A 14,425-nucleotide genomic window follows, 5' to 3' on the forward strand; every position below is an offset into this window, starting at 1 on the left:
TTCGGCCTCTCTATGTGGCCAGGCTGTGTAAGTCCTACACATGCAGTATCGCCATACTTGGGAGGAGTAGCAGAATGTATTTTGGGGTGTTTGCTTTCCAAAATGGGGTAATTTTATGGGAAATTCCATTGTCCTGGTACTCCAGGGCCTTCAAAAGTGTAATAGGTGGTTGAGAAATGAGATGCGTCATTTTTGCTCGTAGAACGTCTGAAGGTACTACATCAATGTTGGTGTTCTGTATGTGGCCAGGATGTGTAAAAGTCTCACACATGTGGTATCGCCGTACTCGGGAAGAGTAGCAGAATGTATTTTGGGGTGTAATTTGTAGGGATGCACCGAATGGGTTTTTTGGTGCCGAAACCGATACCGAAAATGAAAAATACACTAGGCCAAAAACCGAAACCGATACCGAAACAGCACCGATACCGAAAATGACTGTTTTTAAAAAATATTTTTATACAGGAGGTGGTCAGAGACTGGGGACACGGTACAGGAGGTGGTCAGAGACTGGGGACACGGTACAGGAGGTGGTCAGAGACTGGGGACACGGTACAGGAGGTGGTCAGAGACTGGGGACACGGTACAGGAGGTGGTCAGAGACTGGGGACACGGTACAGGAGGTGGTCAGAGACTGGGGACACGGTACAGGAGGTGGTCAGAGACTGGGGACACGGTACAGGAGATGGTCAGAGACTGGGGACACGGTACAGGAGATGGTCAGAGACTGGGGACACGGTACAGGAGATGGTCAGAGACTGGGGACACGGTACAGAAGATGGTCAGACTGGGGACATGGTACAGAAGATGGTCAGACTGGGGACATGGTACAGGAGATGGTCAGAGACAGAGGACGTGGTACAAGAAGCATCCCCCATTGCAGCCAGTGTGCCGCATTGCAGCCAGTGTGCCGCATTGCAGCCAGTGTGCCGCATTGCAGCCAGCCTGTGCACTGTGTGCAGGGAAGAGAGCCGCCTCCGCCGCCTGTTTGATAACAGCGCCGGGAACATCACAGCTTTCATTTCAATTGCTGTGTGTTCCCGGCCGTGCGCCGTCACATGCAGCCCCTCCCCCTTGTCCGGGCACTTTGATAGACAGATCATCCGTCCAATCCTGCGGATGATCTGTCTATCAAAGTGCCCGGACAAGGGGGAGGGGCTGCGTGTGACGGCGCGCGGCCGGGAACACACAGCAATTTAAATGAAAGCTGTGATGTTCCCGGTGCTGTTATCAAACAGGCAGCGGAGGTGGCTCTCCTGCGCTATACACCCCCCATGATGGGCGTCACCAGGGGCGGGCCCCGCCCCCCACCCAGGCCACGCCCCATTTTCGGCTCCATTATCGGCCGTTTTTCTCTTTCGGCAAATTGCCGAAAAGGGCATTTTCGGCCGATATGTTTCGGCGGCCGAAATTTCGGTGCATCACTAGTAATTTGTTGTATGCATATGCTGTGTGCGAGAAATAACCTGATATGACAATTTTGTAAAAAAAAAAAAAAAATAATAAAAAAAAAAAAAAAAATCTTCATTTTGCAAAGAATTGTGGGAAAAAATTACAACTTAAAAAAACTCACCATGCTACTTACTTAATACCTTGGAATGTCTACTTTGTAAAAAGGGGTCATTTGGGGGGTATTTGTACTTTCCTGACATTCCACGGCTGTCTGCCACTCTTTGCAGTTTTTATCAAAGTTGTAAAACAACCTCCTCATGCAATCTTTAAGTGCTGCGTCCCTGCGCTCTTCTGCATTGACCAGCTCACCAAAAAGCTTCTCAATGGTCTTTGTCCAGTAACGTTTGTAGCCCTTTGTGGATTTGAGCTCGTACTCCTCTGGCAGATTGCGCTCCGTTACACTCTCTGGCATTTCCATTTGGTAGCGATTCTTTGCCGTTCCCCAATACACTATATTTTCACAACCAAGCCTCTTGCATTGTTTCTCCAGATAGTCTGTAAGATTCTGCTCGGCAGTCTTGATATCTCTCAGTGCTTCGTCATAGTCAGGGTCAAAGCCAGCTTTAGGGGTAATCACCAGTTTTTTTAGCCTTCTCGTGATCAAATGAAGTGTCCCACCTCGTTCAGACGTTAAGTCTGGGAATCGACCTTTAGGATGTTTATCTTTAACTAGATACTGACCGCCGGCTGTCAAATGACGGCCAGGCGGCACACCTATTGTGGCGGGAGGCAGTCATATGACGTCCTCCCGTTTAAACAGGGAATGCGCGCGATTGTGCGCGCGCATCCCTGTTTCTTCGGTGGCGGCGTGTTACGGAGATACTGCTCGCCACTGAAGTGGGTGAACAGCCATTGGTTATGGCCGTTTACCACGTGATCGGCCGTGATGAAGTCACGGCTGCTCACAGATGGTCACACCCCGACTGTGCACTGGGAACACTGCTCGTCACCGGCGCTGGTAAACAGCCATTGGCCGGCTGTTTACCCACGTGATCCTTTTACAGCCTATCACTAAAATGTAAACAAACCGTGGTAACGAGATGTTACTGGGTTGTTCTGCTCCTCACACACCGATCGTGTGTGAGGAGGAGATTGCGGTAACATCTCGTTACCGCCTAGTGTACACCAATCACACTGATTGCCTGCCCCCCCCGCCCCCCCAATAAAGAGGACCTGTTACCACCCCTCATAGTACCTGTCAATCACAGTCCATCAGAGCACCTGCCCCGGCCCATCAGGGTGCCCGAGCACCTGCCCCGGCCCATCAGGGTGCCCGAGCACCTGCCCCGGCCCATCAGGGTGCCCGAGCACCTGCCCCGGCCCATCAGGGTGCCCGAGCACCTGCCCCGGCCCATCAGGGTGCCCGAGCACCTGCCCCGGCCCATATCTGTCACCAGGCCATCAGAGTACCCGAGTACCCGTCACCAGAGTACCCATCTCCAGCCCATCAGAGTACCCAAGTACCTATTTGCAGCCCATGTGTCATAGAATATACGTTGGGGTGTTTGCTTTCCAAAATGGGGTCATTTTGTGGGTAATTTTACTGTCCTTGTGGTCCAGGACCTTCAAAAGTGTGATGGGTAGGAATGAAATGAGATGTGTCATTTATGCTCCTAGAACGCCTGAACGTACTACTTCAATGTTCGGCCTCTCTATGTGGCCAGGCTGTGCAAGTCCTACACATGCAGTATCGCCATACTCGGGAGGAGTAGCAGAATGTATTTTGGGGTGTAATTTTTGCTATATACCGTATATACTCGAGTATAAGCCGAGATTTTCAGCCTCTTTTTTGAGGCTGAAAGTGCCCCCCTCGGCTTATACTCGAGTCATCGCTGTCTGCCCGCTCGATCAGCGTGTCGAGCAGACAGACAGCGGCCATTCTATGATTCAAAAGCCGCGCCTCCGGCTCCGCCTTCGCCTGTGATAGGCGGAACACTGAATTTCCCAGCAGCCTGTGTTCCGCCTATCACGGGCATCCGCTCATCCTCGTACTACGGACGAGGATGATACGACGTCCGTGATAGGCGGAACACAGGCTGCTGGGAAATTCAGTGTTCCGCCTATCACAGGCGAAGGAGGAGGCGCGGCTTTTGAATTTTACAATGGCCGCCGACGAAGAGGGCACGGGACGGAGGCAAGGCAAGGCACGGCACGGGACGAAGGCAAGGCACGACACGGGACGGAGGCTCGGGACAAAGGCTCGGGACACAGGTAGGCTGGACACACACACACACACACACACACACACACACACGGATGGAGACACACACACGGATGGATGGATGGATACACACACACACAGGGATGGATGGATGGATGGATGGAGACACACACACACAGGGATGGATGGATGGATGGAGACACACACACACAGGGATGGATGGATGGATGGATGGAGACACACACACACACACAGGGATGGATGGATGGATGGAGACACACACACACAGGGATGGATGGATGGAGACACACACACACAGGGATGGATGGATGGATGGATGGAGACACACACACACAGGGATGGATGGATGGATGGATGGAGACACACACACACAGGGATGGATGGATGGATGGATGGAGACACACACACACAGGGATGGATGGATGGATGGATGGAGACACACACACACAGGGATGGATGGATGGATGGATGGAGACACACACACACAGGGATGGATGGATGGATGGATGGAGACACACACACACAGGGATGGATGGATGGATGGATGGAGACACACACACACAGGGATGGATGGATGGATGGATGGAGACACACACACACACACAGGGATGGATGGATGGATGGACACACACACACAGGGATGGATGGATGGATGGACACACACACACACAGGGATGGATGGACGGACACACAGGGATGGACGGACACACAGGGATGGACGGACACACACACAGGGATGGACAGGCATGTCTCACCCTCGGCTTATACACGAGTCAATAAGTTTGCCAGTTTTTTTGGGGGTAAATTGGGGGCCTCGGCTTATATTCGGGTCGGCCTATACTCGAGTATATACGGTACATGCTATGTGTTAGAAATATCTTATAAATTGACAATTTTGTGTAAAAATAAAAAAAAATAAAAAAGGCGTTTTAATTTTTTTCCACATATTCCAAAAACTTCTGGAAAAAAATTAGCCATTCAAAAGACTCATTATGCCTCACAGATTATACGTTGGGGTGTTTGCTTTCCAAAATGGGGTCATTTTATGGGAAATTCCATTGTCCTGGTACTCCAGGGCCTTCAAAAGTGTAATAGGTGGCTGTGAAATGAGATGCGTCATTTTTCCTCGTAGAACGTCTGAAGGTACTACATCAATGTTGGTGTTCTGTATGTGGCCAGGCTGTGTAAAAGTCTCACACATGTGGTATCGCCGTACTCAGGAAGAGTAGCAGAATCTATTTTTAAAAAGGGGTCATTTGGGGGGTATTTGTACTTTCCTGACTTGTTAGTGTCTCAAGAAATGATACACCTGATGTACTGAAGGCCTGATCAGAAGTGATCAATTTTCAGTGATTGGCACCATAATTTGTAGAATCTAAATTTCACAAAGACCAAATATATACTAATGTGGGTTATTTTTACCAAAGATATGTAGCAGTATAAATTTTGGCCAAAATTTATGAAGAAAAATTACTAATTAGCAAAAATGTATGACAGAAACAAAGAAAAAAGGCATTTTTTTTTTTCACAAAATTTACGAATTTATAAATTCGGGACACTGAAGATCGGCGACCTGATTATTAGTGTAGATGTTCCCTGTTTGGATTTGCCGGTTATCGGGTCTCCTCATGCACTTAGCGCAAGGAGAGGATTGCCGATAACTTTCAAATCCTGTTTACGCTGTTATGGGACACAGCTGGTCACATTGTAACGAGCACGCTGCAATTGGCTCTCAACTCCGATCATCTGTGTCCTAAGGACAGCAATCACAGATCCCTGCTTATGCATGTCGCAGGAGGGACGCAGGCTGCAAGGTCATGGGAAGACATCAATAGACGTCCTCCCAGCAAAGTGAGCCTGCAGCTGTATCCTTCTTTCGGCTATACCACGGGTGGCGAAGGGATTATGTTTAACCACGTTAACCTTAGCCCTAGTTCACACCAGTGCAACTTGCACCTAAGATTTATTTGCTACTTCATTTAAACAGAAAATTATGCAAGTTGCAATGATTTCAGAAACAAAACAAACAAAAATTTTTAAAAATGTGCATACTAGCCCATGAATCAAAAGGGTCTGCGTTACCATGAGAGTTGGCAGTGCTCAGAAGAGGCACACATTTGTAAGTTCTAATAAAGCCTCATGAGTGCAGATAAACAATAACAATAATTCAATTTTTGTGCAGTTTCTCAGATAGTATGGCGGAATTTGCATTGCATTCAGACCAAACTTTCACAGGCCCCTTTTTTGGTCCGCACCAGAATCGGATCGCATGGGTGTTCACACTCACCCTTTAAAAAATAAAATAAATAACTTTTATTCCTATTAGAAGGAATGTAAACATCCCTTGCAATAGGAATAGTGCAAAGCGGGTCCTCTTTACAGAGAGATGTGGAGTCTGCAAGCCTGAGATTAATAATAAAAGAAAAAAAAAAACCCACGCACCATGATCTCAGCCTTTCCAGCTGAATATACAGCGGTTTACAAATGCCGGGCCTAATGTAAAGTCATAACATAGCGCCCGGCCTCCGAAGGTCATAGAGACTGCCATGGACCATCTGGCGGCTCCCATCAAAATCCAGGATGTCATATGATGTACACTAGGTTGGAAGTGGTTAAAGTGGAACTTTTCCCATATCTCACATCAGCATGGATATCTGCACGCCGATAATCTGAATATAGGTTTCTGCTGGCTACATTCATAATACATATTTGTATTTAAGGTGGTTGTAAACCCTTACAACCCACTTTGACCTACAGGTAAGCCTAGATTAAGGCTTACCTGTAGGTCCAAGAAATATCTCCTAAACCTATACGGTTTAGGAGATATTTGCCCGAAGACAGGCACCGCTGTGTACGGCGCGTGCTCCGTAGACAGCGGCGCGCAGGCGCACTGAGCGTGGCATTTCCAATAATGGACCTGCCGCGCATGTCGGCTCCCTGCGCATGCGCGGGAGTGACGTTATCGCGGCTCCGCCGAATGACAGTGGCGGAGCTGCGGGACCCCACGAGAAGATGGATGCGTCGGACTACAGGGGACAGCGGCGACTTCGCTGGCTCCTGTGTCAGGTAAGTGATACATAATGGGCTACTATGCAATGCATAGTAGTCCATTATGCTTTGCCTTTGCAGGGAATGAAAGAGGAAGTAAACCCATCAGGGTTTACTTCCTCTTTAACAGCAGCTACAAACCCCTTCTGTCAAACAAAATTTTGTAGTGTTTAACCGAATAAAAAAGCAGCACACATCTATGCAACAGTAGGTGGGAGGAAATACACATCTTGATAATTGTTGTCTTGTCAGGTTTTTTTTTTTTTTTTTTTACCTCCATTTCCTCCTCAGTATCAGAAGGTTCTGTGCAAACAGCCAGTGCCAGCCTCTTGTCCTTTTCGGTTTTCAGTGCATCATCTGCCATTTTCATTGCTTTAGTTATTTCAGGCCTGGTACTGAAAAACATGCCCCTTTTTGGGCTTCTGCGGCAGAGGAACCTAAAAAGCACAAATAAATATGACATTTAAAAAAAGAAAAATGATCCACATATACACACACAAAGATTTTAACTAAACTAACTTTGGAAAGGCTTGGCATGGTTTTTAGTCTGCTCTCAGTCATCTGGCAATAAGTAAACTGTTTATGTGCAAAGATATCGATTTAGGTCACCTCCTGAATGGCATGAGGTGGTGGTGGGGGGGGGGTATTGCACATACAGCTACGGCGATTCACGCAGCAGTGCCAACCTGCCGCCGTAGAACGACAGCAGCTGGTCGGCAAGCAGCTAACCTGTTGCCAGCGTAACTAATGTGCGACGGCAAAAGGGTGGGCTTCAACTCCCACACAGGCACCTTTGGGCTGCCAAGGTTTTTGAGAACGCACTCACTGAGTGATGTGTCAATGACCAGGGTGGCTCTGATTTAAATCTCCTCGATTTAACCACTTCGGCCACGGAAGATTTGGCTACTCAATGATCAGCCCATTTGAGATACGGCACTGCATTGCTTTAAGTGACAATCGCCCAGTTGTGACAAGCTGTACCCAAACAAAAATTGATGTCCTTTTTTCTCCCCACAAAAAAAAAAAAACCCCAACGCAATATTTTGTATACAACAAAAGGGAGGAAAGAAATGAGACTTGAGGCAAGTCACTGAATGCATACCTTATTCGATTCATTTATAAAATAATTATTAACAAATCATATTATAGAGGGTGTCAATCTGAAATACAGGACACAAAATAATGTAATACATTTGCATAAATATGTAATAGTTATACAGAGCAAGATAAGACGTAAGCATTATAGTTACGAGAGAACACTCATCCATTCATAAAAGTTCAATGAACATAATCTATTTTTCATGGTGAGCCAAAATTGTCTAAGCATCAGTTCGATGCAACTCATGGCTCATGCCAATCATCAGGAGTAAAATGCTCTGAAATTAAATCAGCGATATCTACAAGTATAGAATATCCTTTAACCACTTGGAATCCGCGCTATTGCCAAATGACGGCATTAGCGCGGACCTACTTTTCCGGGACTACGTCTATTGACGTCGTCCCGTGTACGAGCGGCCTGCGCGCCCCCTGAGGGGCGCGCGCGGCGCGCTCTGTGATCGGCGAATCCATGAGACTCGCCTGATCACTGATCCGTGAAAGGGGTCGATCCCGACCCCTTATCACGTGATCAGCTGTCAGCCAATGACAGCTGATCATGTGATAGAACGGAGCCGGTAATCGGCTACTATTCCTCCTCGCGCTGACAGCGCGAGGAGAAAAAAACAAAAAGCCGATCACCGGCGGCCGTGATCGGGACATCAGTCCCGATCGCGGCCTACAATACAAGCGACCACCTGCCCCCTGCCAGTGCCCACCTGCAGTGCCATCCTGAATGAAAGTAAGTGCCCCCCGTCAGTGCCACCCAGCAGTGCCCATAGTGCCACCCACAGTGCCCACAATCTGCCTCAAAGGTGGTGCACCCCAGTGCCGCCCATCAGTGCCCAGCAGTGCCGAGCAATGCTGCCCATCAGTACCCAGCAGTCCCATCTATCAGTGGTACCCATCAGTGCCCATCCGTGCCACTTATCCGTGCCACCCATCCGTGCCATCTTATCTGTGCCCATCTGTGCCATCTTATCTGTGCCCATCTGTGCCGCCTTATCTGTGCCCATCTGTGCCGCCTTATCTGTGCCCATCTGTGCCGCCTTATCTGTGCCCATCTGTGCCGCCTTATCTGTGCCTATTAGTGCCGCCTTATCTGTGCCTATTAGTGCCGCCTTATCTGTGCCCATCAGTGCCCACCAATGCAGCCCATCAGTGCCCACCAATGCAGCCCATCAGTGCCCACCAATGCAGCCCATCAGTGCCCACCAATGCAGCCCATCAGTGCCCACCAATGCAGCCCATCAGTGCCCACCAATGCAGCCCATCAGTGCCCACCAATGCAGCCCATCAGTGAAGGAGAAAAATGACCCATTTGCAAAATTTTATAACAAACTATTAAAACATGATTTTTTTTTTTTTGCATCTTTTTTTGTTTGTTTAGCAAAAAATAAAACTCCGAGCTGTAACTAAATACCACCAAAAGAAAGCTCTATTTGTGGGGAAAAAATGATAAAAATTTCATTTGGGTACAGTGTTGTATGACCGCGCAATTGTCATTCAAAGTGCATCAGCGCTGAAAGCTGAAAATTGGTCTGGGACTGAGGGGGGTTTAAGTGCCCAGTAAGCAAGTGGTTAAAAATGGAGAACAATCTCTCAAAATAAAAAAAAGGTGTGTAACTTACAGTACGGCCAAATGGTGACGGCGTAACGCCCAACCTTAAATCCAGGGGAAGAAGAGGGACAAGGATGATCATCTCCCCCCCGGGGCTGAGGTGAGGTGTCCCACCTCACCTCAGACCAGACAACAGCCAGGAGAAGACCAGGTGAATAACTTCAACACATTCATTTCACATGGTTTCATTTTCCTTCCCTTGCAGAGCAGTGTGGACTGTTAAATATACACCAGATTCACATGGACGTGACATGGTCACCACCTGGCTGTTGTCTCTGGTCTGGATGGGACTCCTCACCTCAGGCCCGGGGGAGATGATCATTCTTGTCCCTCTTCTTCCCTTGGATTTAAAGGGTGGGCGTCACCATTTGGCCGTACTGTAAAGCCCCATACACGCTATCAGTTTAATTGATTTTTCATTGTGAGACAAAATTGTCTAAGCATCAGTTCGATGTAATTCGACGCATGTTTCATGGCTCATATCCCTAGGATATAGGTGTGAAATCAATGGGGCAGAGCTGTATTACTGCTGGCAGAATCACGCTATTGCGGGCGGGTTTAACCCTTTCTTGCCCGCTAGCGGGGGCGGCCGAAATGCGCTGCAAATCCGACAGTAAGACGCAGCTAAAAATAGCGGCGTTTTACCGCCGATGCTATGAGCACGGCAGTGTGAAAACCCTCTTAGGTTGAAGGCGAGGGAGGTGGCAGCAGCAGTTGACTGGATGCCCGCTAACAGGCGCTGCCATGATGGATCTGAAATGACAGGTGCCCTTTAAAAATTGAAGGACTCCTTCTTGCAGGTAGTTAGAATCTTTAACTTCATTTTTACTGCTTGCCCTTCCGCCTCACACTTACAGCCTAGTACAGATGCATTTCTCTTCAAACAATCACACAGTCTGTCGTGTACATAGATTTTCAAAACAATGGGATAAAAGAATATTCCTCAACTTTGTTTCATCTCGTGATTACTTTGAAATGTGTGAATGCATCAATGCAGTGCGTGTTCTCTCAGTTAGGATTCATTGAATGAGTTTACCAAAAATTTTACATTTTGCAGAATATACAGCCTCATGCTACAGAACTAAGCTCCATTTCATGCTAAATAGAAAACTCTTTAGATTTTTACTCCAAAAGCATCCATTTTTATTATATATATCAATATAGAGAGATATATATAATAATATATATATGCATAGCTAGAGAACTAACATGGATTGTTGCGGTACCAGAGAGGGGTTTTATACACAAGTTAAGAATACATTTTAACAAAAATTTACACGTAGAAAACACGAAAAAAAACATCTATAATAGTTACAAAAAATATCAGATGGTTGACACGTTTCACTTAACCACTTAAGGACCGCCTCATGTAAATACACGTCGTTTTTTGAAGAGGGATATCTCGGTAACAGCAGATACTGCTGCCACAAGCGAGATAACCCTATTTACAGGAGGCGACCCTGTGTATGATAACAGTGGTCTCTGCGGTGGGTTCACCGCAAGATCACCGTTATCGGTGGCGGGAGGTGCCACCCCCCTTCTCCGGAGCCGTCGGGTCCTTTCTTCTGCTGGGTATAGAGAATAGAGAGGCTAAGATGGCCCCCACCCATCTCTATACCATAGGAGGGCGGAAGCAACGTCAAAACGTCACTTCCGCCCACACCTCTTAAAAAGGTATAGTCCGAATATGAGATCTGAGGACTTTTTGACCCCAGATGTCATATTTAAGAGGACCTGTCATGTTTTCTATTACAAGGGATGTTTACATTCCTTGTAATAGGAATAAAAGTGATCCATGTATTTTTTTTTTTTTAAGTGTAAAAATAAAATCAAGTAAAATAAATAAGAAAAAAAAAATAAAAAAAATTTAACCCCCCCCATCCCGACGAGCTCGCACACAGAAGCGAATGCATATGAAAACGGCAGTCAAACCACACATATGAGGTATTGCCCCGATCGGTAGAGCGAGATCAATAATTCTGCAACCTGTAGAATTTTTTAAATATCGCTTATGGAGATTTATGAGGGTAAAAGTTTGACGCCATTCCATGAGCGGCGCAATTTTGAAGCATGACATGTCTGGTATCAATTTACTCGGCTTAACATTATCTTTCTCAAAAAAAAAAAAAAAACTTGGGCTAATTTTACTGGTGTCTTTTTTAATTCAAAAAGGTGAATTTTTTCTCAAAAAAGTACGCTCGTAAGACCACTGAGAAAATACGGTGTAAAAAAAAGCTGTTGCAATGACCACCATTTTATTCTCTAGGGCGTTATTTATGTATTGGTGTGTGGTGTGTGGTGTGTATTTATATTATGTTTGGGGGCTCTAAGTAATTTTCTAGCAAAAAAAAAAAAAAAAAAAAAAAAAAAGTTTTAAACCTGTAAATGCCAAATCTGAAAAAAGAGGCCCGGTCCTTAAGTGGTTAATAACTTCTTCAGAATCGGTTAAGTGAATATCGTCGACCATCTCTGATATTTTCAGTAACTATTGTATTGAACCTTACAATGAGTCGGATGTTTTTATTGTGTGTTTTCTATGTGTAAATTTTGTTACAATAAATGTATTCTTTATTAACTTGTGTATAAAATCCCTCTCTGGTACCGCAATAATCCATCATGTTGGCCCTCTATGCAAAGTTGGATGAGGTACCCTCATAGCCGTAATGTTCTTTAATCTATATTTTATCCACCCTGTCAATGACACATCTAGATCCCAACAATCAGTAGCTGGCAGGACCAGCTCCCCATCAAGTGACCACTATGCAAGCCAGTCACATTGGTCATATGATTGTGGATCCTCCCCACCCCCTGGGCGCTCAGAACTTTTCAAAGTGACACTGAAACGCTGGATAGGGATTAACATGCTCTTCTCACACCACTGTCCTCTGATCTGCTCATTGACCAAGTCCAGCATAACTGGTTTACACATAAAAAAAAGTGTTTATAAATAAAACTTCAACATTTAAAGCGCTTACTTACCTGAATAATTCTTCACATATTTTATGCCTATCCATCCTCTAGTTGGTGGGTCATCAAAGAACTGCACGTGAACATGAAGAGACTTGCCCTTTCCTCTGAAATATGTGTCTTCGTTGGGGTGGTTGTAAACTAATGAAGGCCACCAGGGGTGACCTGGCATCTTGGCCCAAACAAGGTCACCAGGTGAGAAATCGCAAACACTGCAGACAGAAAAATAAATTTCTTATATTAATAATATCCCAGGAAGTGTCCAACGTTTTAGAGCAGAACTCCAAGCATAGAAGAGAGAGAACATAAGCTAAATACAGTTAGCTAATCACTAAGGTGGTTGTAAACCCTTACATATACCCAGTGAAGGGACAATCCTTATGCAATATACAGAGATTAAACAAATCTCCTATATAAAAGTTGTACCTGTGTATCTGCGGTCTCCTCTTCAGGCAAAGTCCTGAATTTACTAAGCTTGTCTATATTAAAAAAAAAAAAAAAAAGGGGGGGGGGGGTGGGGGCAGAGCTGAAGTAACATTCTGCAGAGCTCAGTGAGGAGAGCTCCTGAAAGCTGATTGGAGGGAAGGTACACCCCCCCCCCTTCACACAGCAACAGAGCTGAGGTTGTCAGTCAGCTGGAGCTCCCTCCTGTATCACCATTTTTCTCTTGGTGTCAGGAAATCTTGTCAGAAGCGATTCATGCTAAAAGAAGCAGCAGACAAAAAAGTGACACTTAGTGCTCTTAACTGAGACAAGTACACACTATAGAGGGATATGTTTTGTTCATATTTCATGTCTGAGGTTTACAACCACTTTAAACTAGTTGCATTAACCACTTAAGCCCCGGACCATTTTGCTGACCAAAGACCAGAGCACTTTTTGAGATTCGGCACTGTGTCACTTTAACGGACAATTGCACGCTCATGCGACATGGTTCCCAAACAAAAATGGATGTCTTCCCCCCCCCCCCCAACAAATAGCTTTCTTTTGGTGGTATTTGATCATCCACGCGGTTTTTATCTTTTGCGCTATAAACAAAAGAGCGACAATTTTGAAAAAAAAAATAAAAAAATTTTACACTTTGCTATAATAAATATCCCCCAAAAATATATTTAAAAAGATTTGATAAAAATACCATAAAACTATCCCCTATTTTGTAAACGCTATAACTTTTGCACAGGGCATTGCATCCATGTAATCTGTCAGCGGACACAGCCGTCAACTGATCAGTGCACCGGCCCGCTGCCAGCGTCATGTGATCGATGTGACCAATCACAGCAGATCATGTCAGTTGCAAACAATGGATGACTTTCTTTCATGCCATCCATTGTATACAACTGTGCTGTTAGCTGCGATTGGTCAGTGATCACATGGTAGAGGCCAATCACAACAAATCTGAATGAATCAATTTCATTCAGTAAAATAGTACTACAGATCCCCCTTTGCCCATATGCATGCTTTCCATCCCCCTCACATGGCTGTGGAAGGTATTACAGATCTACCTCCCTTTCTCATATTGTTGCTCCACATCCCCCCCCACATGTCGGTGAATAGTCTGTCGGACTTTCAGCCGAGAATCCCCCGTGCGCATTGTGAGGGGAATATCTCCTAAACCTGTTCTGTTTAGGAGATTTATTTTTACCTACAGGTAAGCCTTATTATAGGCTTTCCTGTAGGTAAAAGTTGTAAAAAGGACTATACAACCGCTTTCAGTGCCACAGCCCCCCCCCACATGGCAGTAAACGGTACTGGAGATCCCTTCCTCTCCCTTATTTCTGCTTCACACCCCCCTCACGTGGCAGTAGATGGTACTACAGATCCCTCCTTCCCCACACCTCCCTCATGTGGCAATGAATGATACTACAGATCCTCTCCAATATTTCTTCTCCACACCTCCCTCACATGGCAATGAATAGTATTACAGGTCCCCCTCCCTTTCTCATTGTTGCTCCACACCCCCCTCGCCTGGCAGTAGATGGTATTACAGTACAAATCACTCTCATTTCTGCTCCACACCCCCTCACCTGGCGGTGAATGGTACTACAGGTCCCTCATATTTCTTC

General features: G+C 46.0%; 1 protein-coding gene across 3 annotated transcripts in view; it reads right to left on the reverse strand.

The window, feature by feature from the left end:
• Positions 1–14,425, reverse strand: part of LOC143924115 (uncharacterized) — a 42,547-nt gene that overhangs the window by 25,741 nt on the left and 2,381 nt on the right. Inside the window, exons 1-3 of one of the 3 annotated variants that reach the window (XR_013261825.1) lie at positions 14,387–14,401; positions 12,375–12,574; positions 6,954–7,116 (exon numbers count right to left, since the gene is read on the reverse strand). Coding sequence is in view for 2 of the 3 variants with exons in the window: in XM_077448170.1 (XP_077304296.1) it covers positions 6,954–7,116; positions 12,375–12,409 (198 nt within the window). In the remaining variant the exon portion in view is untranslated. Of the gene's footprint in view, positions 1–6,953; positions 7,117–12,374; positions 12,575–14,386; positions 14,402–14,425 lie in introns of those variants that run through there. The other 2 variants (XM_077448170.1, XM_077448169.1) reach the window with 2 other exon arrangements.

This window comes from Lithobates pipiens, unplaced genomic scaffold (assembly GCF_037356315.1).
Source record: "Lithobates pipiens isolate NorthernLeopardFrog02 unplaced genomic scaffold, aLitPip1_a1.2 Scaffold_22, whole genome shotgun sequence".
Lineage (NCBI taxonomy): Eukaryota > Metazoa > Chordata > Amphibia > Anura > Ranidae > Lithobates > Lithobates pipiens.